A 27,260-nucleotide genomic window follows, 5' to 3' on the forward strand; every position below is an offset into this window, starting at 1 on the left:
AGATAAAAGAAGCAAAAGTTTGGTCTTTAGGGGTCTGTTGATCATGGCTTAGATATATTCGACTTTCAGTTCTATGAAGTAGACCCACCTTGGTCAAGAAAGAGATGATAGGAGCCATAACACATTAACTAACCTAGATAATGGCAGGCTTTATCAAATATGGCACATTTCCTTAGCATTTGTTCTTTGCCTTTCATTTCTTATCTATTTCTAAAAGTGTTTATTACATATAACTGAATTTTCACCTTGCTTATTACCTCAATTATTACCTCAACTGAATTTTCACCTTGTTTCCCAAACATCACTGTTGTTTTGGGGGGCACTTTTCCTGTCCATTACTGACATGTCCCTGTGAGACCTTTCCCTGAGGATACTCGATCTGCTCACAGGATGCACTCTCTCAACATCTTCAACTTAGTGTCTTCTACAAATTTCCAGTGTAGTATTCATTTTCCATAGGGTGTTTTACCTTTCTCCTCACTCTTATTTTTTCAATTTGATTCCTGTTAATTTTTCCTACATCCCTCTTCTCCTCTTAATACTTTATTTTTTAACTCTCATTAACAGGTTCAAATAAGAGCTGAAAATAAATATAGAGTAGCCACACCAGCAAAGTTAATAGCACATCTTTATCATCATTTATTTTAGATATAATCCCGGCCCTGAGGGAGATTATAAAAATTATCTGAAGCTGTGGGATCTGGTAGATATAGGACTGATTTGTTAGATTCTAAAATATGTATTATTCTCTAACTGGCATTAAGAGCAGTTAGGGTTCATAACAGTGAGATTATCAAATGTACACATTTTATCCTTTTGATTGTCATGGCTATTGGAGTAGAAGTATCAGTGAATGAATAAATCTATATAGAGCATGCCCTGGCATCTTGAGACTAAATACTAATACTAAATAAAGAGGACCAAGATTTCTGCATGAGACCTTGGTCCTTTTACATATGTTTAACAGCACAATACTCTGGGCTTAAGAGAGCACATTACATAAATAACTCTTAAAAGGCCAAGCCAAACCAGAACTTTGTAGCTTCTTACCTCAACTAGACATAGGCTCCAAGAAAGAAATTGAGAAGCCCAGAGAATTTTCAGACCACTGGAGCCAAACTCACATCAGATTCGAGTGAAACTCTATTCAATTATAGGCATGTTCTCTATGGATTTAGATCTGATCTGACTCTGAAGAGTTTAAGGTACCTTCAGGAGTCAATAAAGCAGATTGGCATAGCACAGTGGTTTTCTATTGTTTCACATTTACAGGTCAGCACCAACCATGGATCAACTGTTGAAAACTACTCAGTGAAATTTTTACAGGCCACCAGAAAATTTCTATAGACCAAAATTTCTGTAGATCACTGGTAAGGCACCAATTGTTGAAAACCACTGCACAATATGTGGCTTCCAGAAGAACTTTCAAATGGCCAAGGCAGTCCCTTTAATGCCAGCCTACTCACGTGCAGCACCATGTCAAAGAAGTGAATAATTTCCAATCTGCTACTATAAATGTTCAAAACTAAAATTTCTTTGTGACCAGGTTACTTTGGTGTTAGAATAAGCTCAATGTGACTGATGCTTCTGAGCACTCTTTGACCATTCAAAAGTGTATCAAAGAACTTCAGGATTATATGCAGTTCATTTGTTTTCTAAATGTTTACTATGGCAGAATTTAATGAGAACATTCAAACTCGAAGTATTTGTCAAAACACAAACTATTAGGGTATATAGATGAAATGTTCTACTATACTGTATTGTTCCTTAAAATTGGCAAAGAGTGTTCTGAATTTTATGTCAGCTATGTACACAAATGCAGTATATTTAGTTTTAACTCAAAATGACTACATATGGCAGACTTGGGCTTTTTCCTCCTGTAGGTCTCTATTGATGAAATGATGATAATCTTCTCCAATTCCTGCCACATTTTCTCCCCTGAGGACAGCCTACAGGAGCTCTCAAGCAAGCACAAAACACGCTTATCCCTTTTGCAAAGGGAAAGTGTGCAATACTTACAAAACAGAGGACAATTTTAATAATAAGAAATTTAAAAATAAAATCCCAACAGACAAAAACTCAACAACAGTTAGTTGAAGAGAATGCTGTCCGGAGAATGACAATTCTGTTCCAGTACGGCATGATTGTGCTTTTGTTAGTCATGCAAATTCTTAAAATAAAAACGGTTAAAAAACAAAAAAAGAACACATTGGATGAACTTATATTTGCAATGACACAAAGGGAAAAAGTGATAGAATTACAGAACAAAGCATGCACAAGTGTAAGCACCTTGATGCTAAACTGCCACTGTCAGCTGATGAGGAGGACATATCCATGCTGAACATTTTACGGAGCCTAGGACGTGCACGCTCACTTGTTTTAGGAACAGTTTCTGGTCCATCTAAATCATCAAGGGTAGACTGCCTTGAGAACAGCAGCGTGGTTGCTTCAGTGTAGCAGCTAGCAGCGCAAACAGTTACAGAGACACAGTGTTAAAACACCAGTGGAACATCAATTTACACATGGATCAAATGACCAACACACACTGCCATGCAGCAAACCACACACAACACTGACACCACAGACAACGCAACCACCATAGCAGGCTCAGGGACAGGAAAGAACCTGTTTGGCAGGATGATAATATACCTGGGTTTTGAAAATATTATGTAATATAATATATTGTGTTAAGTTAGGAAGTGTTACTTTCTATAGGTGGGACATATGGAATAGTCCCAACATTTCTTTTTTTTAAAGAGCAGAGTTCATATAGCTTTATTATTTTTTTAATCAAAGAAAATATGCTTTCTTTTGAGCTCCCTGAGTTTCTTTCTTTCTTTCTTTTTTTTGGCCACACCCATTTGATGCTCAGGAGTTACTCCTGGCTATGCGCTCAGAAATCCCCCTGGCTTGGGAGGACCATATGGGACGCCTAGGCTAGCGCTTGCAAGGCAGATGCCTTACCTCTAGCGCTACCTCTCTGGTCCCTTCCTCAGTTTCTTGAGAGAATTTTACAACCAAGTTTCTCCAGCACAAATAATTTGCTGGTGTCAAATAAATATAACAATTTTGGTTTTTTTCCTTTGTCTTCAATGAGAGATAGAAACTCAGGAATGACCATAACAAACTGAATTTGCCACCCATTTTTGAAGCTATATTCAGTTAAGCCAAACCAGATGCCTTGCATATAGAAGAAATGCTGGTTTGATATGCAACTGGATATAAACCAACATAAAAATAAAAATAATAAAATGACATATGGTGAAAAAAAATCAACAATGGCAAGATAATTTTGTCTGTTAACTTTTCAATTGGTCTAATGATCTTTTCCCCTTTTGGGATCAGATATAGATCTTGAAGAATATCTTTAGGGTGAGAAGCAATTGGCTTAAATATTCATTTCTTGTTACCTAATGGAACAACTGAAGCAAAAAGGCAGGTTGATTCAGCACTGGATGTATTTGGGTGATGCTATTGAAGAAGAAGCAAATTTTGGCAAAGGCATTACTCTAGATAGGCATAAAGCCTAACCCCCAAGAAACTATAGGCTGCTGGAATATTTGTCTTTCTTTTTTTTTGTGTGTGTGTGGTTTTTGGGTCACACCTGGCAGTGCTCAGGGGTTATTCCTGGCTCCAGGCTCAGAAATTGCTCCTGGCAGGCACGGCGGACCATATGGGATGCCGTGATTCGAACCGATGACCTCCTATATGAAAGGCAAACGCCTTACCTCCATGCTATCTCTCTGGCTCCGAATATTTATCTTTCAATTTGAAAGCTAATGACCTGGCTGCTTTTGGAGGACAGGCGTTTATGAGGCAGGATGTCTGATTTCTCAGATGAACATAATTTTCAAGTGTCCAGACTAGGAAGCCTTCTGTGTACTCAACTAACAGCCAATGCTGGCAACATCTTCCTGGTGATGAATGAAAAGCACTCACTCGTGAAACCTGGTAAAGGACTTTTTAAGTTCCAAGAGCTTTAGCTAATATCATGAGCACTCCAGTGAGGCCATTCTGTACATGTCAGTTATGTAAATTAAAACAGGGACTAGGAAGTGCATATGACCAATAAAATGGTCACACATAAGGACAGAGACAGAGGTTCCTTTCAAAGTCATCATAACATCGACAAAATATAAAGCTGATGTCAAGATAAACTACAAATGTCCTGGGCAAGCATAGGGAGAAGCAAATTTCCATCTCCATTTTGACAAGAGCAACCATTGAGTTTAGAAATAGTCAAGTCTCATCTTCAGGTCCCCCTTTTCTTTTTTATCACTTCTGAGATGAGGAAACTGGGTCTTTGACTTTCATTTAAAATTTTTTAGAGTTGTGATCTCAGGGCCTTCTAGGTGTTTACAGGCAGAAAACTACTGTGTATTCTCCCCTGTAATACTGTTCAGATTTTTTTTTAATAGGGAACACATTGTATGTACTAATTCAAAAGTTTTATTAGCTTGTTGATTTTTTTGGTAGATGTTACTGTTACATCAACCCATTTTCACAACTGACAAAAACTCTTCAATTGGCTCACTTGTACTGTGATCAAGTGGTCTTCCAGCAAGGTGATGATTAAAAGTGAAAGAGGAGAGTTTCCTTCCTTCCTTCCTTCCTTCCTTCCTTCCTTCCTTCCTTCCTTCCTTCCTTCCTCTTCCTTCCTTCCTTCCTTCCTTCCTTCCTCACTCCCTATCCTTCCTTCCTTCTCTATCTTCCCCTTCCTTCCTTCCTTCCTTCCTTCCTTCCTTCCTTCCTTCCTTCCTTCTTCCTTCCTTCCTTCCTTCCTTCCTTCCTCTTCCTTCCTTCCTTCCTTCTTCCTTCCTTCCTCCTTCCTTCCTTCCTTCCTTCCTCCCTCACTCCTATCCTTCCTTCTTTCCTTCCTTCCCCTCCTCCCTCCCTACCTTCCTCCTTCCTTCCTTCCTTCCTTCCTTCCTTCCTTCCTTCCTCCCTATCCTTTCTTCCTCCCTCACTTTCTATCCTTCCTTCCTTCCTCCTTCCTTCCCCTTCCTTCCCCTTCCTTCCTTCCTTCCTCCTTCCTTCCTTCCTTCCTTCCTTCCTTCCTTCCTTCCTTCCTTCCTTCCTCCCTCCCTTCCTCCCTCCCTATCCTTCCTTCCTCCCTCACTTTCTATCCTTCCTTCCTTCCTTCCTTCCTCCTTTCTTCCTCCTTCCTTCCCCTTCCTCCCTCCCTCCCTCCCTCCCTCCCTTCCTTCCTTCCTTCCATCCTATCCTTCCTTCCTTCCTTCCTTCCTCCCTCACTCCCTATCCTTCCTTTCTTCCTCCTTCCTTCCCCTCCTCCCTCCCTCCCTCCCTCCCTTCCTTCCTTCCTTCCTTCCTTCCTTCCTTCCTTCCTTCCTTCCTTCCTTCCTTCCTTCCTTCCTTCCTCCCTCCCTATCCTTCCTTCCTCCCTCACTTTCTATCCTTCCTTCCTTCCTCCTTCCTTCCCCTTCCTTCCCCTTCCTTCCCCTTCCTTCCTTCCTCCTTCCTTCCTTCCTTCCTTCCTTCCTTCCTTCCTTCCTCCCTCCCTTCCTCCCTCCCTATCCTTCCTTCCTCCCTCACTTTCTATCCTTCCTTCCTTCCTTCCTTCCTTCCTTCCTTCCTTCCTTCCTTCCTTCCTTCCTTCCTTCCTCCTTTCTTCCTCCTTCCTTCCCCTTCCTCCCTCCCTCCCTCCCTCCCTCCCTTCCTTCCTTCCATCCTATCCTTCCTTCCTTCCTTCCTTCCTTCCTTCCTTCCTTCCTTCCTTCCTTCCTTCCTTCCTTCCTTCCTTCCTTCCTTCCTTCCTTCCTTCCTTAATTGGGGGACCTTATGGAGTACCTGGTATGACATGGGTCTGATGCATGCAAGGCAAGTGCTCTGCCCATGGTACTATCTCCCTAGTCCAGGGAGGAGCTTTTTAATAACAAATCCAGGAAACAATTTAATCTCAGTTAGTTTATAGAATGGTTGATGTATTATCTAAATTCATAGAATAACCATTCACGTTATTAAGTGTAAACAGGATTTAATTTTCTATCAGGATTTTAAGAAAATCTTGCTTTTCGATAGTTTAAAGAAAACACAAATTTACTTGGCATCTGATCTTACTTATAGTGTTTCCAAGGTTGAAGAGAGATATCATTTTCACCCAGAGTACATGGCACATGGGATGGCTTACCCAGCCTGGGTTTCTGAACATGTGTTTTTTTCAGGGGATGACACTGGCCTTGCTTATGCAGGTAGACTAGAAAAAACCTCCAGCCTCAGAATTCTTTCCAGGAAAGAGTGTTATCTTTTTAGAAACCTATCTACTCTAGCAGCCCGGGGGGTGATGGTGCGGTATATGGGTTGTAGAAAGGGAACTGGAATGGGTGGAGGACATCTTTGGTGATGCATATTCCCCTGATTCAATGTTAATATGTACCTAAAATACTACTGTGAAAGATATGTAAGCCATTATGGAAAAAATTTTGTGTTTTTAATCAGAAAATTTCTTTGACTTACATGTATTATTATTATATCAAGTATATATTATGTTACTATATTATGTTATGTTAGTTTACCTCATTATGTTAATCAATTTTGTCTCTTGAATAAATTCTTACAATAAAAATGTAAAAAAAAATCACCATCTATCTGTGTACACTAACATGGACAAATTATTGCTTAGAAACTTGAAAGTTTTCTAAAGCAAAGAAACAAGGAGTACCTTTTAATCAAGAAAACTGAAAATTGATAGCAGCAGGCTGGAGGTGGGACTAGAGTGAGACTGGGGACATTGGTGGAAGGAAATATGCGTTGGTAAATGGGTGTTGTAACTTTGTATGACTGAAACTCAAGAACAACTTTTAACTGGGGATCTCTTCTTATTGATTGATTAAAATTTTATCAATAAAAAAGTAAAAAAGAGAAAAGGGTGAATTGTTAACTCAGTTATTAATAAGGTACTAGCCTATTTTTAGTAGACCCCATTTCCTGAGGTTGAAATGAAAATATTCATTAAATACTAACTTAAAAGTATTGGTTACTAAGATAGTCTTTCTTATAAGCAGATGATTATCTCTTAGAGTTATTGATCATGGGTTCTGTAATTTTAAGTCATATTTAAAGGCACCATTTTTCTTTTTTTCTTTCCTCAGGTGATATTTATGACTATTACATCATAATTATACATATTTCTCAGTTGTTATGGAATTTAACGTTAACAATACAAAAATATACAAGCTTATTTTATGTAAATTTTATTTCCACTACTTTTCTAATATCCTCTTTAGTTATTTTTGATACAGAATACTACTTTGAGTCAACTACTCTCAAGGCAGGCTCATACTTAATATTTATTAATATAGAAAATCATTACTGGTGGGGCTGGAGTGGTGGCACAGTGTGCAAGTGCCTTGCACATGAGTGACCCAGGAAGAACATGAGTTTGATCCCTGGCATCCCATATGGTTCCCTGAGCCAGGAGCAAATTTTGAGCGCAAAGCCAGGAGTAACCCCTGAGTGCTGCCAGGTGTGGCCACCCAAACAACAACAACAAAAAGAAAATCACTATTAGTGACTATGAAATCTGAAAAATTTATAAAAATTTTCATATTTATATATTTTTATTCTTTGGAAAACTATATTTCATGTTACAAAACTTCAAAAATGATTTATTAAAAAGTATTAGTGTCACTGCATATTACTGAATGTCTCAAACTTAGATAATAAAAGAAAATATCTGTATTATGAAATAAGGTGACCAAGCAGTAAAAAATACAGAATAATAATATAAATCACATATGGTATAATATATTTTTAAAAGAGTAGAAGTAAATTAGCAATAACAAAATTACATACATGCATGTATATAATTGTATTCCTGACTAGATGAGTGAGGATAGATTAAAATAAATGTAAATTTTAGTTAACAAGAGATGTCTGAAATTTTATTTTGGAATTCAGATCATGGGGAGAAAATCTGCACTAAACCCAGTCTATAATGTAATATATGGCCAGCGTTGAGTGCAGTGGGACAGTAGTACATGATATTCAAAAAATTAAAAACAAAGAAGGAGGAATAAAGAACAAGAGATAAAGAAATAATGAATGAAAGAATTATGTGAAATATTTCACAGTATCAGCATTTTTCTATTTCTACCAGTTTTTTTATTTCTACTTTTTCTATTTCAAACAGTTGCTTGGTTATGAATAGAATAGCAGATAGATTATGTATCTGGTAGCCTTTAGACCCCCTAGTTTACTCTTTTGCCCTCTAATCAGAAGACGACATTAGTCTGCATCTTGGCTTGTCTCTACTTTTTGCCTCTCAGTTTCTTTGTTAGACATGATCATGAGTGCACCATACTCATGCATTTATAAAATCTTTTTTATTATATGAACAGGTACCTTAAAATAAGTTGGAATATGTAAGAATCTGGGTAGAACAGAGTTAAAGATAACTTTTCAGTACTAACATGACAAAGAGTCAAAGAGAAAACAATCAGGGTGAAATAATTGAGATATGAATTAGAGAAATAACTGTAGAAACAAGAACAAATTGAAGGTCAACACAATAGGACAGTTATTACTTCTAATAGGACAGCTATTATGGTTTGCTAAATATAAAAATAAAATGTTAACAACAGTGATTATCTCACTGGAGTCTGTTAAAGATCCTTTACAAAGTGCTGACTGGCACGCTTCCAGGAAGACTCAGAAAAAGGCACAGTCAGCACCTGTGAACCAAAGACAATTCAACTAAAGTTCCTTTTTGAAATTTGAATATTACCAGAGGTCAATGACTGACAAAAGTACAGATGCTTGTGTAGAAAGATGATAAACAAATTGTTGTTTGCCAAATCCATGGCTTTAACTATCTACATTCTTCTAGGGATTAAAAGTCACAATTTGCAAATAAAAATTTTTTTTTGTTTTGTTTTTGGTTTTTGGGCCACACCCGGTGACGCTCAGGGGTTACTCCTGGCTATGCGCTCAGAAGTCACTCAAGGCTTGGGGGATCATATGGGATGCCGGGGAATCGAACCGCTGTCCATCCTAGGATAGCACAGGCAAGGCAGGCACCTAACTTCTAGCGCCACCACGCCGGCCCTCAAATAAATGGTTTGAGCTTGAAATACTTCAGAGCTTGCATCTTGCTTCTTTAGTTTATAAAAATATCTACAATAGTTGCAGTTTGTGGAAACAAATCTCCTGCCTTTTCTTTAGAAATCTGGAGTAATGGTTAGTTACAAATGAAAATAAAATACAATGTCTTTTAATATCCCTTAAAATTTTTTAAAAGGATAGTACTTATTTGGGACAGACGGGGGAGAAATTTTTATTTTTTGTTTTTTGGGCCACACCTAGCGGTGCTCAGGAGTTACTCTGGCTCTGCACTTAGAAATTGCTCCTGGCAGGCTCAGGGGACCATATGGGATGCCAGGAATCGAATGCAGATTCGTTCAGGGTCAGCCACTTGCAAAGCAAACACCCTACTGCTGTGCTATTGCTCTGGCCCCTGAAGGAAATATTTCTATGTGGAGTTTTTATATTTATAAAATTCACATTTAAATCAAAACACATATTTTGAAAAAATAGCATGATTTTAGTATACATTCCATTAAAATTTTATTTTTACTAATATGGATATGTGATAAATATGGGAAGGGGGAGGGGGTAATGTTGCACTGGTGAAGGGGGGTGTTCTGGTTATGACTGTAACCCAAATATGATCATGTTACTTAAATAAAATATATTTAATAAAAATATCTTTTCATCTCAATAAACCAAGATCAGGATCAGCAGAGACAGCTGGGGCAGCAGAAAAGTAGGTACATTTGGAAATGTTCTGATATAGCACTTCAGTAATAGCTAAAAATAGCTTTCCCAGGCAAACATTTTTTATCTTGCTCAGATCGTAATTTCAACTGAGATTTATGTATTTTGGGATTGCTAGTTGTAACAAAGCCTCAGTTCCCTTCCTTAGTTTGTCTTGGAACATTTGACGTATTTGGAAAGAACAAATCATCTACCAGCCCACTAGGTCCTTGCTCAGGGAATAGAGTGTAACTGAGAGTGAACTGGAAGCTTCCAAGATGATGTGCACAATCGCTTTCTGCTCTCCATACCAGATCGGGTTTCCTAGTCCAGGTTGAAATCACTGAGAGATGATACTTACTCTTAGGGGCTCTTTCTCAGAATCAGTCCAACACCTGGCCAGGGAACAAAGGCTATTTAACTTGGTTACTAAAAGCAATACATGTATGTTTTAGTGATAGATTTTTTTTTTTTTACCATTGAAGATGGATATAAGGTACTCAGCACAGCAAAGTCACCCTAGCCAAGTAGTTTTCCTCCTAAAATTACTTGTGCTTAACTGAAAAGTTAACTCTAAATAGTTGACAGCAGTTATCAAGAAGAGAATGATGGTGTAAAGTAATAAGAAGGTTTTCTGGGTCAGGTTATCTGAAAGAAAGGTCAGTTCTTTCTCTAAGTTAGCATGGATGGTAGAAAGAGACAATGAGAGTTAGTTAACTTTCTGATGATCTATTTGGGTTGACTTAGAGACTTACTAGCTGTGTGTATTCTGTAAGCTACCTATTCTGTAAATAAACTTTGTCTTCTGTAAAATGTAAATGATAAGAGTAGGCATCTAATAGGGCTTTAGAAAATAAAAACCAATCCATGTATAACACTAATTGCTAATCCATGTCTAACACTAATTGTAGAATGCAATTACATTCTACATCATGAAATGTTTGTGACCACACACTTAGGGAAGATGGAAGTTGAAAGAACTTCACAAATTTTCATTATGTACCACAAAATAATGATTTGGAAAGGAAAAGATCAAGAATACCAGCTGTCAGTAGATTATTCTAACACAGGAGATAACTTTGCAGAGTAAGTAAATATGTTTCCTTATAATACTGTGCAGCATTACAGGAGGAAAAAAGAAAGCATTAACTATGCTGTTCTAAAGACAAAACTATTCTGTGGTCCACAAAAGCAGCTCTTACTTGCTTTCTGGATCTCTAGCCTGTGGCCAGGCTGAAGAACCATAAAGGTAAGCCTTACAGTTTACCTTCTATTTAGAGCTGATTTGATACAAGCACTAGTTATATTCCTTTTGCTTTGTTGTACACTCAGAGATAGCCTAAAGAAGCTGGGCAATCATTTATGCAGAGTTTGTTAGCTTTCAACTCATACATTCATTTCTCAGAGCTTTGAAACCCAACTCTTTAACCTTTGTTTAAAACGAAATAATTGTTTAGAAGGTGAAATACCTGGAAATACTGTCATGTGATTCTAAGCTATTCATCCTGTGGGCTGTCTGGGCACCCGAGGAGGTGCCAGGATGGTCATCAATTGTGTCTAGTCCCGACTCCCTTGAAAGATTCATGATGTGGTTTTGATAGTACATGTGGATACTCTCTCGAGTGGGCACATTACCCTGCAGATAAGAAAACACAGTGACAGTTCTTATAATAAAACTGGTCTCTGCAGCTGCCTGGCATTTCTCAAAATTCACAATAATTCTCAGCCATCACACACACCTAAAATAAGGACAAGGACAGTACTAACCAGGTTGGGAAATGATATTAATGCTTTGAATTAATGATTCAAATAGAACTAAATGATGCTAAACTATCTTTGTAGATAGTTTTATAAGTCACATTCAGTTTTCCAGATTGAAACTTTTATTTTCACATATAATCTAGGCCTAGATATGGCTCAAGCAAATGTCTTATTTGTGAGGCTTTGGGTTAAATTCTTGGCTCTGCTATACTGACAATGAAAATTAGAACCTAAACACCAAATGAGATGACATATATAATAAATATTAATGTATAATATATATTATATATATGAGATCACACACATATATAAATATATACACACATATATGCCTCCTCTGGAGAAGGATCTTCTCTCTACTCCCAGATACTTAATTTACAGTATGGGTGACAGTAGTTCAGTGCTTGGGTCCAGTGACACAGTATTGCTCAGGCCAGACACTGCTGTGTGATTGAAGTCATCTCAGCAGTGCTGGCAATTCTGGGGAGTGACCTGCACCTCACCAGCCCTTTGAGCATCCCAACTATATATTGAGTTACTCTAGGCAGGTTATAAAATTCTTCATATCAAACTTCCCAAAATAAACAACATAATTGTCCATGGGTAAAAGACAAACTATGCACCATCATGTCTGGTGATGGAGAGAAGAGAATTAATAACTATATATTATTCCAGTGTATATGTACTTTCTTTGTTTCTCTCAGTCTCTATATATCTCTTTCAGGAGAAAAATTAAATATAAAGAAAAGCCAAGGGAGTTAATCAGAAATTGTCAGGAAAAATTTGTCTTATTATTTTATTTTATTTATTTTATTTTAGTTGGAGTTCTTTCTACACATTTACTTAAAGTATGCATAAAGTAGGAAGAGTGAAACAAGTAAGACAAGTGTTACCTTTTTAATTTCTCTGGTCAGCATACATCTTTCAATTCTCAAGACTGTTGAGATATCAATGTGTTCCCTTGAAATAGAGTTAAGCCAGGTTGTGAAACTATCCACGGTAGCCAGGAACAAGACCCAGGTAAATTTCAAAATATTAAATATCCTCTTGATGATGTTATCTAGGAGAAAGACAATACCTGATTTCAAAGGGACAAAATAACGTGAGCCATTTTGTTGTCATTCATCACAGTAAAATTTTACCAAAGCCATAGTTGACCTCTCCCTGTGTACCTACCATGCTGAGGGGTGCTGACTTCTCAATAGAATGCCTGACTCAAATACAGGCTAGGGGTGGGGGAGGAGGGAGTTGGGAGACATTGGTGGTGGGAAAGTTGCAATGGTGAAGGAGGGTGTTCCTTTTTATAACTAAGATCCAACTATAAACATATTTGTAATCATGGTGTTTAAATAACGATATTAAAATGAAAAAAAGGGCATGTGCGACAGGAAGTTACTGTGAATCTGCAATGACATCACAACCAAACTAAGCAGATTTTTAAAATGTTATTTGACTTTTGAGTCTAGTGAATATATATTGTTGTTTTTATGTGTGTATTGTGTGTGTGTTTGGCTTTTACTTCTAAGCTTCAACACCACTTATCTTTTGTAATCAGGTTGTCATTTGCTCTCCTTAACTCCTCCCACCCCCCAGTACCTCACTCAGTTGTGCTCAGGGCTTACTCTTTATCTACACTTAGAACTCACTCCTGATGGGTTTGGGGGACCATATTGGGCATCAGAAATTGAATCAAGGCTGGCTGCCTCAAGGCAAATGCTCTACCCACTATATTCTCTCTCCATTTCCTTTCCATGTCCTTTTAAACACAAGCATGGATAAGATTTTGACCTAGTAATGAAACAAAGAGTAGGGACCCAGGAGGAAGATATTGTTTTATTTCTCCCTCCCCATTCACCAAATTTCACGATGAATGGGGTAGTCTTTGACAGATTTCAGGTGGGCATGGCAGAAATCAACAGGAGCTAACTAGTCCCATTAATTGAAGACCCCAGAATTTTGCATTTTCCAGCTACTATCTGGTGAAGAGACTGGTCATCTGAAAAAGCAGATGGGGAATGATTTATTGAGAGGCCTCCCAGAAAAAAAAAAAAAGACTCTGGTCATACCTCAGGTCCTGGAGGAACCAGTTGGTGAGAAAGACGCAGAGATGTGAAGTGATGACTGACATTAATGTTGGGTTTAGACTATACCTTCCTGTATACATGCCCTACTCCTTTGTAAAATTGTGCCCACCTTATATAAAGTACTTAGGAAGAGTGGAGAACACCAAGTATGGGTCAAACAAAACCTCGAGGGGGGAAACTAACTGAAGGGAGGTAAGAGCAGTTCTGAGCAATAAGACCTGAGACAAGATCTCCCTCTTCCCTCCCTTACCCCTACTTTGGCTTCCTTCTTGAACCAAGTCTGCTACTCCCGTAGCTATTTGGTAAGAACCCCTCATACTTGTGTCTATGTCAGAGGAAAGTTTGTCTCCTGGAAGTGAGAAGACTTGGGGTGCACCTATGAAGAAACATTAGCCATGTCTTATATATTTTTTTGAGAGCTTGCTTTTTATCATATCCACAATTATTCTTTTAAGGGTGGTGAAGAGAATCCTGAAGAGAATATGCCCATCAAGATGGCAGGCAGGGGAGGTGTTGGGGAGGGGAGAGCTGGAAACACTGCTGGAGGGAAGCTGACACTGGTAGTGGGATCTGTGTTGAAATACTAAATGCCTAAAACTCAACTAAAATGTAAATCACTGTTTTTTAATTAAAGAAAATTATTTAAAATTTAAATATTAACACTATAATCATTTAAAATGTTGTTGCAGCAATAATGAGCAAGACCCACATAATGTTGAATCAAATGGATCTGGAAATGGCGGCTGTATTTACAGTCTTATTTTGTACCAGCAGATGGCGCTCTTGGAAGTAGTTGTGTTGAGCACATAAGCCTAAACTATGCTTTGGTTGCTAATGTAAATTGACTTTCCAACTTAAAAGATTTAACTCTATCCTCCTCCACTCACTCCCACACCCCAAAACCACCACAAAGAGCCAAAATAGAAAACAAACTAAAATTTGGTGTTTATGGAACTAGAAACACTTGAATTCATTTCAAAAGATTTTAGTTTTGCTCCCATGCTTCTTCCCCACTAAAATGCCTCCCAGGCATGGAGAAATTTTCTTCTAAGTCACATACTGGGAGAAACCCAAATGATACTGTAATATGGATTTGGAAGACATGTCCCTGGCTCTGTCACTTTGTAGCTGGAGTCTTGTGAAAACTCCCAGGGATTTAATTTTCCTCTCATAAAACCAGGAGGTTGGCTGAATTCTAGCGGATTTCTCATTTCTCCAATTCCATTTCCCTTTTATTTAACTCTCTTTTCCTTATGTTCTTTAAAAATTTGTTGCCAATAATTTTTGTGCCTGTATTCAAATGGCTGGCATAAAACATTTAGAATTGGCTCCCCAAAATCTCCTTTCATAGGTTTTATAGAGAGAAGATCGTATGGAGAGAAAGAATTTACTTTATAAATCCCTGGATTTAGGAGTCACTTTGTAATTGCACCAGAGATGAGCTTTCAAGTGCATCAGATTATTAGTCACAGACCAGGCACTGAATTTGGTTAAAATTTTTTTAGGCAACTTTCCATTCCATAATATTTGGAAAATAGTATTTCCAAATTTCTCCCAGTTCATAAAGTCTTTCATTTCATTACCTGGCCCATCGGACTTCTTTTTGATTGGTTCCTCCACTCGCTCTTCCCATTCCACAGGACCTGTCCAGTGTGTTCAATAAACAAGAGTTAGTTCCTTTTAGAAAAAAGCAGATGCCAACACTACTTTTCTAGATTAAAAGAAATTTCATAATTAATTCTAGGATATTTTGCTCATTTTAAGAGTTCCTGGAGAAAAGTCATAGGAATCCATAGTTTTCAGATTCTTTACTCAAGGATAAGAATCAGGAAAACTGAGTACACATAAACCACAAGTGTTTGGTCCAATTTTGATGACTGTCTATCGTTGGATGACTCATAAGATAAGAATTTTTTTAAGAGAGCATAAAAACCGGCTAAGCTTTGCAAAAGCCGGCTCCCTGTGTGTGACACCAGGCGGGGAAAATCCGCGAAAGTACACCGGCCCAGTGGGGCTCAACTGTGAAAGACTGTGAGTGTGACCTGTCTATGTCTGTCTACTGTCCTCTTGCATGAAACTCTTGCGAGTGGGGCAAGGAGAGGCTCCAGAAACCTCGCTCGCCCAGACGCCATTTTCAGGGAGGGACTTCAGAGCATAAAAACCGGCGAAGCTTTGCAAAAGCCGGCTCCCTGTGTGTGACACCAGGCGGGGAAAATCCGCGAAAGTACACCGGCCCAGTGGGGCTCAACTGTGAAAGACTGTGAGTGTGACCTGTCTATGTCTGTCTACTGTCCTCTTGCGTGAAACTCTTGCGAGTGGGGCAAAAAGAGGCTCAGAGGAGCACGGCCGCTCCGCTTCGCTACGCGGCCGTGCACTCTTTCCAAGGAAAGAACTCCATTGCAACAAGAAGGAAAAATCACACTAAGAACGGCGCTATATCACAGAAGCAAACATTTCTCTCGGGACTGTCTTCTCTGTTGCATGCTCGGGCCTAAGATTTGACCCAGTGTGAGGCTTCATCCACGGAGGACTCCCCTCCCTTAGAGGCAAGTCAGCCCATCCAGAAAGGGAGGAGCCAGAGGAGTGTGCTGCCTACATCATATAGACAATGAATACCACCACAACACGTAGAAAAACCCACAATACAAGTGTGACAATGGGGAAACAACGCAGGCCAGCATCAGACATAGAGAATGACGATGACAATTCTGAGGACCAGATAATGACTGACCAACTAATCAACCTCTCAGATAAGGACTTTAGACTAGCAATATGGAAGATACTCAACAGACTCCAAGAAACCATGGATCGAGTTGAACAGAACACTAATAAGAACCAAGAAAATATGAAGGCAGAAATGACAAAACTCCAAACTGAAATAACATGTCAACTAACAGGACTGAAAAAGTCAGTAAACGAAGTGAATGACAAAATGGATAAGCTCTGGGACAGGGTATCAGAAGCTGAGAATAGACTTGGTGCTGTGGAAGATGAGATACATAACAATTCCATACAGCAGGAGAGATTGGACAAAAAACTTAAAGCAAATGAGCAGACAATGGAAAAATTAGTCAAAGAATGGGAACAGACGAAAATAGAAGTCTATGATAAGATCAACAGAAACAACTTAAGAATCATTGGAGTCCCAGAGACCCAGGAAGAAAATTTCCAGGTAGAATCAATGGTCAAGAACATCATTAAAGAGAAACTTCCAGAGCTAAAGAATATATGTGATCAAATCCTGCATGCCCAAAGAGTACCAACCAAAAGAGACCCCAGAAAAACCACCCCAAGACACATCCTAGTCACAATGACAAATCCCACAGATAGAGACAGAATTCTGAAAACAGCAAGATCAAAAGGGGAAATCACGTTCAAGCAAGCTTCCCTGAGATTTACAGCAGACCTGTCACCAGAAACACTCAATGCCAGAAAGCAGTGGTGGGATATTGTGACAAGACTGAATGAAATGAATGCTTCACCCAGAATACTATACCCAGCAAAACTCACTTTCCGGTTTGATGGAAGAATACATGGTTTCACAGACAAAAAACAGCTCAGAAACTTCACAGACACAAAACCAGTCTTAAGAGAAAAACTGAAAGACCTAATCTAAGACAAGACTACCCAAAAGACACACCAAATTTTGAAATAAAGATGGCGTTAAATCCCAGGACAATTCTTTCTCTCAACGTCAATGGACTAAATGCACCAGTTAAGAGACACAGAGTGGCTAAATGGATCAAAAACTCAATCCAACCTTCTGCTGCCTACAAGAAACGCACCTGAATAGTCAGAACAAACATAGACTCAAAATAAAAGGCTGGAGAAAAATTATCCAAGCAAACAACACCCATAAAAAAGCTGGAGTGGCCATACTAATATCAGATAATGCAAACTTTATACTCAGGAAGGTTGTAAGGGACAAAGACGGACATTTTATATTAATCAAGGGGTACGTAGAGCAGGAAGAATTCACTCTCCTAAACATATATGCACCGAATGAGGGGCCAGCAAAATATTTAATACAACTGTTGACAAATCTGAAAAATAATATCAACAACAACACAATAATTGTGGGGGACCTTAACACGGCTTTGTCAACACTGGACAGGTCAACCAGACTGAAACCCAACAAGAATATACTAGACCTGAGGAGAGAAATGGAAGAAAGAGGCCTAGTGGATATATATAGGACACTCCATCCCCAGAAACCTGGATACACATTCTTCTCCAATGTACATGGGACATTCTCCAGGATAGACTACATGCTGGCACATAAAACATACCTCCATAAGATCAAGAGGATAGAAATTTTGCAGACTACCTTCGCTGACCACAAGGCTCTGAAATTATTTGTGAACTCCAAAGGGACTCAGAAGAAACACTTTAACACCTGGAAGTTAAACAGCCTCATGCTCAATAACCAGTGGGTCCGAGATGAAATCAAGGAGGAAATCAAAAGGTTCCTGGAAACAAATGACAATCAAGACACAAACTCTCAGAACTTATGGGACACAGCAAAAGCAGTACTGAGAGGAAAATTTAAAGCTTTACAAGCACACATCAGGAAGGAAGAAGGAGCTTACCTGAGTAGCTTAATGACACAGCTAATAGAACTAGAAAATGCTCAACAAAAGGACCCAAGAATAGGAAGACAGAAGGAAATAACAAAGCTGAGAGCAGAAATCAACGAAGTGGAAACTCAAAAAACAATCCGAAAGATCAATGAAAGCAGAAGTTGGTTCTTTGAAAAAATAAACAAGATTGATAGACCACTGGCAAACCTAACAAAGAAAGAGAGAGAGAGAAACTTGATAACTCGTATCAGGAATGAAAAAGGAGAGATCACTACTGATATGACAGAGATTCAAAGGGTAATCAGAAACTACTTTGAAAAACTCTACGCCACTAAAAATGAGAACCTGGAAGAAATGGATAAATTCTTGGACTCTTATAATCTTCCACGGTTGAAGGAAGAGGATGTAGCATATCTAAACACCCCCATCACCATTGATGAAATTAAAACAGTAATCAAATGTCTGCCGAAAAACAAAAGCCCAGGTCCAGATGGATTCACTAATGAATTCTATCAAACTTTCCAAGAGGAACTACTGCCAATCTTGGCAAGACTCTTTCATGAAATTGAACAAACAGAAACACTTCCAAATAGCTTTTATGAAGCCAATATCACCTTGATACCTAAACCAGACAGAGACGCTACCAAAAAAGAAAATTACAGACCAATATCACTGATGAATGCAGATGCAAAGATCCTCAACAAAATCCTGGCAAATAGGATTCAATGCCTCGTTAAGAAGATCATCCACTACGATCAAGTAGGTTTCATCCCAGGAATGCAAGGCTGGTTTAACATCCGTAAATCTATCAACATAATACACAACATCAATAACAAGAAAAATAAAAACCACATGATCATATCAATAGATGCAGAGAAAGCATTTAATAAGGTCCAACACCCATTCTTGATCAAAACTCTCAGCAAGATGGGAATGGAGGGAACCTTTCTCAATATAGTGAAGGCCATCTACCACAAGCCAGTGGCAAATATTATCCTCAATGGAGAAAAACTAAAAGCCTTCCCTCTAAATTCTGGCACAAGACAAGGCTGTCCTCTCTCACCACTCCTATTCAACATAGCACTGGAAGTACTTGCTATAGCGATTAGGCAAGAAAAGGATATCAAGGGAATCCAGATAGGAAAGGAAGAAGTCAAGCTCTCACTGTTTGCAGATGACATGATGCTCTACTTAGAAAACCCTAAAGACTCTACCAAAAAGCTTCTAGAAACAATAGACTCATATAGCAAGGTGGCAGGCTACAAAATTAACACACAAAAATCAATGGCCTTTCTATATACCAATAGTAATAAGGATGAAATGGACATTAAGAAAACAACCCCATTCACAATAGTGCCACACAAACTCAAGTATCTTGGAATCAACTTGACTAAATATGTGAAGGACCTATACAAAGAAAACTATAAAACTCTGCTCCAAGAAATAAGAGAGGACACACGGAAATGGAAATGCATACCCTGCTCATGGATTGGCAGGATTAACATCATCAAAATGTCAATACTCCCCAAGGCATTATACAGATTTAATGCCATCCCTCTAAAGATACCCATGACATTCTTCAAAGAAGTGGATCAGACACTTTTGAAATTCATTTGGAACAATAAACACCCTCGAATAGCTAAAGCAATCATTGGGAAAAAGAATATGGGAGGAATTACTTTCCCCAACTTTAAACTGTACTACAAAGCAACAGTTATCAAAACAGCATGGTATTGGAATAAGGATAGGTCCTCAGATCAGTGGAATAGGCTTGAATACTCAGAAAATGTTCCCCAGAGATACAACCACCTAATTTTTGATAAAGGAGCAGGAAATCCTAAATGGAGCAGGGAAAGCCTCTTCAACAAGTGGTGTTGGCACAATTGGATAGCCACTTGCAAAAAATTAAACTTAGACCCCCAGCTAACATCATGTACAAAGGTAAAATCCAAATGGATTAAAGACCTCGATATCAGCCCCAAAACCATAAGATATATAGAACAGCACATAGGCAAAACACTCCAGGACATTACAGGCATCTTCAAGGAGGAAACTGCACTCTCCAAGCAAGTGAAAGCAGAGATTAACAGATGGGAATATATTAAGCTGAGAAGCTTCTGCACCTCAAAGGAAATAGTGCCCAGGATACAAGAGCCACCCACTGAGTGGGAGAAACTATTCACCCAATACCCATCAGATAAGGGGCTAATCTCCAAAATATACAAGGCACTGACAGAACTTTACAAGAAAAAAACATCTAACCCCATCAAAAAATGGGGAGAAGAAATGAACAGACACTTTGACAAAGAAGAAATACACATGGCCAAAAGACACATGAAAAAATGTTCCACATCACTAATCATCAGGGAGATGCAAATCAAAACAACGATGAGATACCACCTCACACCCCAGAGAATGGCACACATCACAAAGAATGAGAATAAACAGTGTTGGCGGGGATGTGGAGAGAAAGGAACTCTTATCCACTGCTGGTGGGAATGCTGTCTAGTTCAACCTTTATGGAAAGCGATATGGAGATTCCTCCAAAAACTGGAAATCGAGCTCCCATACGATCCAGCTATACCACTCCTAGGAATATACCCGAGGAACACAAAAATACAATACAAAAACCCCTTCCTTACACCTATATTCATTACAGCTCTATTTACCATAGCAAGACTCTGGAAACAACCAAGATGCCCTTCAACAGTCGAATGGCTAAAGAAACTGTGGTACATATACACAATGGAATATTATGCAGCTGTCAGGAGAGATGAAGTCATGAAATTTTCCTATACATGGATGTACATGGAATCTATTATGCTGAGTGAAATAAGTCAGAGAGAGAGAGAAAAACGCAGAATGGTCTCACTCATCTATGGGTTTTAAGAAAAATGAAAGACACCCTTGTAATAATAATTTTCAGACAAAAAAGAGAAAAGAGCTGGAATTTCCAGCTCACCTCAGGAAGCTCACCACAAATAGTGATGAGTTTAGTTAGGGAAATAACTACATTTTGAACTGTCCTAATAATGAGAATGTATGAGGAAAATGGAGAGCCTGTCTAGAGTACAGGCGGGGGTCGGGTGGGGCGAAGGGAGACTTGGGACATTGGTGATGGGAATGCTGCACTGGTGATGGGTGGTGTTCTTTACATGACTGAAACCCAAACACAATCATGTATGTAATTAAGGTGTTTAAATAAATTAAAAAAAAAAAAGAATTTTTTTAATAGTTAAAAAGCCCCCAAATAGTATTTTGTCTATGTAAAAATTTTAGAAAATCCACTCTTTAAATGTTCTATTCATTTGTTTTCATACTCTGACTATTTTCCCTTTAAAATGGCAGAGCTGAGTTGTACTTGAGACTCATAGCTCCAGAAACTCATAATATTTATGGTTTGAACCTTCATAAAAAAGGTCTGCCAATTCCTGATACAAACAATAAAATTTTAATATAGAGATCCTTGGGGTAATGATACAAGTTTTAGTGGGTCAGTCCCTAAAACATTATAAGGTTTCACCTTATTTCCTATAATCTTTTTCTTTAAGTTAAGGCTATAAGATTAGTAAATAAAAATATAGGACATTGAGACAAATTTGAATTTAAGATAAACAAGTAGTTTTTGTAAAAGACTTCTGTAATATGTCCAAATTGTATCTAAGCTAAAAGACTATACTTTCTTGATATAAAAAATTCAAATTCAAGCTAGACTTCTTGTCTTTGAGTTGGTAATCACCTCTAAGGTTACTCAGAGTCTAAGTACAAATTTATATTTCACTATGCTATTGTCTTACTAGACAGTTTCATATCAGGTCAAATAAGTTGACCTGCTCTAGATCTTTCACACACAATCTCATTTTCTAGAGAATAATTTTATATTCAAATACTATCTACTATATGAAGTGCTGCATTCATACACATTCTTGATCATCTGTTCTTTTTCTCTGTCTCTGGATCAAGATGGTTTCAACTTATTTTATAAATAAGACTTTACAGTTTCTATGTCATTAGGAGCTTTCATATTGTGTTCCATGTTGGTTAAGATAGAAAGGTCTAGATTCAGGATGCTTGGTATGAAAACTAGACTCATCACTTATTGAATGGTAGCATGATTTTAGGCAAATATCTTACCTCTCTAAGACCTCACTTTCTCCTCCCTCAAACTCTGTGAATATCATATAAGTCACAGTATAAAAGCACTTATACATACTTGGCACTTGAGAAGTGTCTATTTTGCCTGCTCCCCTAGTTTGAAAATAACTGTAACCTTGTTATAGCTTTGCAACAAGACAATAGTGAATATATTATATACTAGCTGCAACAACTCAGTATTTTTAAATTAATGCTCTCTTTAGAAGAAAAATGGTGGTGTGTCTTTATATAAAATAATTCATATGGCACAGTGGTATAGTGGATATGTTGGTCGTTGGATCCTTTTGTTATTACAAAACGACAGGGGATCCTTTGGTCATTACAAATGACCAAAGTGACTAAAAAACACACACTATTAGCATGGCTCAAATGAATTTGGAAAAATATCTAAGAATGCCAAAACAATTTTTAGAGAGTGCCTGTTGAAGCGATTTTATAGCAATAAATATTAAAACTAACTTTAAAGTTACTGAATGCAGAAATATATGATTTTGGCTCAGACAGATGTGGTAGGATAATAGAATACTGACTTTAGAAACACAGCCAAGAACAATAGGAGTTTAATGCTTACAAAAGAAACATTACAAATTATTGAAGAAAAATAATTTAATAAATATATATAGTATATTTTTATACATTTAAAAGTAAAGTAGATTTCTAGTTTGAAGAATAAAAATTAATTGTAAATAAAACTGAAAATAAAGAAAAAACATTTTCATAGTACTTGGGCAGAAAAATATTTTTAAGCAAGAGGAAAACCTAGACACTGGATCTATCTGAAAATATTAAAATTCTTTAGGTACAAATATATAAGTTAAATCTGAATACAAGTATTTTATTGAGAAATTATATTTGGTACACCTAAAAATTATTCCTCAAATAAAAATATTATCCAATTTCTAAGAAAAAGCAACCCAATCAACCCAATGGAAAATCCTGAGAAGCAAGAAAAATTTGAAATGCTAGAATCAGAAGAGGAATTAGTAAGAAATTATAAAATAAAAATATATATTCAATAATAAAATTCAAATAAAATAACATCTATTTGTCTTTCCTGACAAAATCAAACAATTATGAGAAAAATATGTAGAATAAGGATATAGAGAATACAATAAGGATACAAGCCCTATATCTTACACAGAGGAATAAATTTTCTAAAGTATTGAGAAAAACTATCCAATAGGGTAACAAAAGGCAGCAGATTGTCTCCTGAAAATCTTCTTTTGATGATCTAATCTCTGGAAAGTATGTATGTTCCCGACAGTGCTATGCACTTAAAAACACATACACACATATGAAGTTTAGTATGAGGCTATCTGATAGTGCTGTTCATTATATGCAGCAAGAATTGGAAACACATTTTATTAATTTTAGGATGCCATAGTTGAATGAATTAAGCATAGCATATTATAAATATTATATAGCTATTAAAAAGGAGTGGTAAGGATCTATAGGTTGTTAGAGAAATGTTCATGACACATTTCTAATAAGCATAAAAGAATAATTTGTATTAAATGAATTCATTGTTGAAAGCAAATTATGAAATATTGCAGTACTATTCACAATAGCCAGGCTCTGGAAACATCCAAGATGCCCTTCAACAGACGAATGGCTAAAGAAACTATGATACATATACACAATGGAATATTATTCAGCCATCAGGAGAGATGAAGTCATGAAATTTTCCTATACATGGATGTACATGGAATCTATCATGCTGAGTGAAATAAGTCAGAGGGAGAGAGAGAGACACACAGAATAGTCTCACTCATCTATGGGTTTTAAGAAAAATAAAAGTCATTTTTGTAACAATCCTCAGAGGCAATGAGAGGAGGGCTGGAACTTCCAGCTCACTTCATGATGCTCACCACAAAGAGTGGTAAGTGCAGCTATAGAAATAACTACACAGAGAACTACCATAATCATGTGAATGAGTGAGGGAACTGGAAAGTCTGTCTTTAGTACAGGTTGGGGTGGGGTGGGATGGAGGGAGATTTGGGACATTGGTGGTGGAAATGTTGCACTGGTGAAGGGGGTGTTCTTTACATGACTGAAACCTAATCACAATCATTTATGTAATAAGATGTTTAAATAAAGAAAAAATGGAGAAAAAAGAAATATCATCTGTAGCAGTGAGATGGCACATATCAAAATTACTGGGAATAATTTGTGTTTTCTGAGATGTGGTGACAAAGGAACTCTCTTTCACTGCTGGTGCGAATGTTGTCTGGTTCAACTTCTATAATAACAGTATGGGGGTCGGAGTGATAGCGCAGTGGTAGGGTGTTTGCCTTGCACACAGTTGACCCAGGATGGACCTCAGTTTGAACCCTGGAGTCCCATATGTTCCCCCAAGCCAGGATCGATTTCTGAGTGCATAGCCAGGAGTAACTGCTGAGTATTACCCAGAGAGGCCCAAAAAACTAAAACCAAAACAAACAAACAAAAAATCCCCCAAAACAAAAAACAGTAAACTAAGAATGAATTTGCCATATGATCCAGCAGTCCTGCTTTTGGGTATCTATCCCCAGGACTAATCCAAAGGATATATGCACTTAGTCTAATAGCTAATTATTAATAAACTTAGATGTCCAACAACAAATTAGTGTTTCATGAAGATGTGGCATATATAAGCAATGGAATACTACATAAGTGAAGGAATGATGCAAACATGCAATTTGCTGCAACATGAATGGAACTGGAAGATATTATGTTAAATGAAGTTATACAGAAGAAGGATAAATATAGAATGATATCACTTATATGTGGTATTAAGGATAACTGATGAAGAAATGCAGTTGTTTAAGGTTTAAAAGCCTTGGAATCTTGGGAGATAGGTTTATGGGGCAAATTCTGCATTTACTTCTTTACAGTTGACTTTTTACATGTTTTGTTATTTCTTTATTGCTTTCTTTATGTTTAGTGCCGGGAACCAAACCAATATCCTCATCTATGTGAAGCTTATGCTCTCCTATCAAGCTATTATTCCCAATTTTGATTTTTAAACTAATAAAGTGAAATAAAATTAAAGTTACTAGAAAGTAGAAAGGGAAGAATAATCAAAAAGCTATGTTTTTTTTCATTTAAATTCTGTATTGCTTTTTTTTTTTTTAGTTTCGAAATATATTTTTAATTTTAAAAGCAAAGTATATGTAGTTCTTTCGAAGAACTAAAAAACAACAGATTAGCCGTCCTTGTCTTTTCCCCCTGACTCCAGGCCTTCCCTGGGTGCCAGCTCAGATGGCCAGAAGTGGGTTCAGGTGGACTCTTAGTGATCCTCAGGTCCCCCCTCCCTCCTTACTCCAGGGGGGAGGTGCATGGGGAGGAGGGCGGGCAGACATCTGGCTTCCAGTTTCCTCTTTGATTCTGGAGACCAGCTCTTGCCAGGTATGGGGTTTGGGGAGGCCCAATACCAGAGCCTTTTCTCCCTAGCCTGAGGAGTGCTGGGAGGCTTGGCAGGCCCCCAGCCGTCCTTGTCTTTTTCCCCTGACTCCAGGCCTTCCCTGGGTGCCAGCTCAGGTGGCCAGAAGTGGGTTCAGGTGGACTCTTAGTGGTCCTCAGGTCCCCCCTCCCTCCGTACTCCAGGGGGGAGGTGCATGGGGAGGAGGGCGGGCAGACATCTGGCTTCCAGTTTCCTCTTTGATTCTGGAGACCAGCTCTTGCCAGGTATGGGGTTTGGGAAGGCCCCATACCAGAGCCTTTTCTCCCTAGCCTGAGGAGTGCTGGGAGGCCTGGCAGGCCCCCAGCCGTCCTTGTCTTTCTCCCCTGACTCCAGGCCTCCCCTGGGTGCCAGCTCAGATGGCCAGAAGTGGGTTCAGGTGGACTCTTAGTGATCCTCAGGTTCCCCCCTCCCTCCGTACTCCATGGGGGAGGTGCATGGGGAGGAGGGCAGGCAGACATCTGGCTTCCTGTTTCCTCCTTGATTCAGGAGACCAGCTCTTGCTGGTCCCCTGGACTTCAGTCTTTCCCTGGGCACCGGTCTAGGTTGACTCTATAGGGGTCAACAGGCTTTCCCCCTATTTCTCCCTACACTAACGGAATGTGCTTTGGGAGGAGGGCAGGCTGTTCTAGCACTGGTTTATGTTGGGACAGTCAGTGGAAATTTTTTCTCTTTTGATAGTATTGTGTGCATATATTCTATATATCCATAATATCCATCATGTATTGGGACCTTGATATTGCCCTACAAAGCTCATTTCTAATATTTTACTTCCTCAGTCCCAACCCTTACTTCCCCCATCTCCCCATGTAGGTGCAGCTAATGACATGAAGCTCACCACACAGAGTGATGAGTGCAGTTAGAGAAATAACTACACTGAAAACTATCATAACAATGCGAATGAATGAGGGAAAAAGAAAGCCTGTCTCGAGTACAGGTGTAGGGGGGGTAGGGAGTAGGTGGATCTGGGAAATTGGTGGTGGGAAACCTGCACTGGTGGGGGGTGTTCTTTACATGACTGTAATCATACAACTACAATTATATTTGTAATCACGGTGTTTAAATAAAGATAATTATTAAAAAAAAACAAAAGATTAGCTTAAACTTTCTCTTGATCATATGAGTTAATTTCAGCCTTTCTACAACTCCCCTTCCCAAGAAGGACTATTATAAATTTGTTAAATATCCTTCTTTCTCTTTCTCTTGCATTGTGTACCATGTACTTATTAGACATGTAAAATACTACCTTGAGGTGCTTTGTATTTTTGTTTCATAAATGGTTTCAGAACACCATTCTGCAACATATCTTTCACACAATTGTGAGAGGAGTGTTTTTACTGTCAGTTCAAAGTGACTGATCTTATTTAAAAATTACTAAATAGTACTACAACATTTATTGGTAACATAATCTTCTGACTTTCCTTCTGATATCTATAGATATCACATGTCTAAATACTGCTTGAGATTGAT

The 27,260-nt window shown here is 38.2% G+C and overlaps 1 protein-coding gene across 2 annotated transcripts in view; it reads right to left on the bottom strand.

Moving 5' to 3' along the window:
- Nucleotides 1–27,260, bottom strand: part of PIEZO2 (piezo type mechanosensitive ion channel component 2) — a 441,513-nt gene that overhangs the window by 31,123 nt on the left and 383,130 nt on the right. The window contains exons 37-40 of one of the 2 annotated variants that reach the window (XM_049769936.1): nucleotides 15,200–15,259; nucleotides 12,426–12,592; nucleotides 11,241–11,407; nucleotides 2,290–2,460 (exon numbers count right to left, since the gene is read on the bottom strand). In XM_049769936.1, coding sequence (XP_049625893.1) covers nucleotides 2,290–2,460; nucleotides 11,241–11,407; nucleotides 12,426–12,592; nucleotides 15,200–15,259 — 565 coding nt within the window. The remainder of the gene's footprint in view (nucleotides 1–2,289; nucleotides 2,461–11,240; nucleotides 11,408–12,425; nucleotides 12,593–15,199; nucleotides 15,260–27,260) is intronic. The other variant, XM_049769937.1, reaches the window with a different exon arrangement.

This window comes from Suncus etruscus, chromosome 3, assembly GCF_024139225.1.
Source record: "Suncus etruscus isolate mSunEtr1 chromosome 3, mSunEtr1.pri.cur, whole genome shotgun sequence".
Lineage (NCBI taxonomy): Eukaryota > Metazoa > Chordata > Mammalia > Eulipotyphla > Soricidae > Suncus > Suncus etruscus.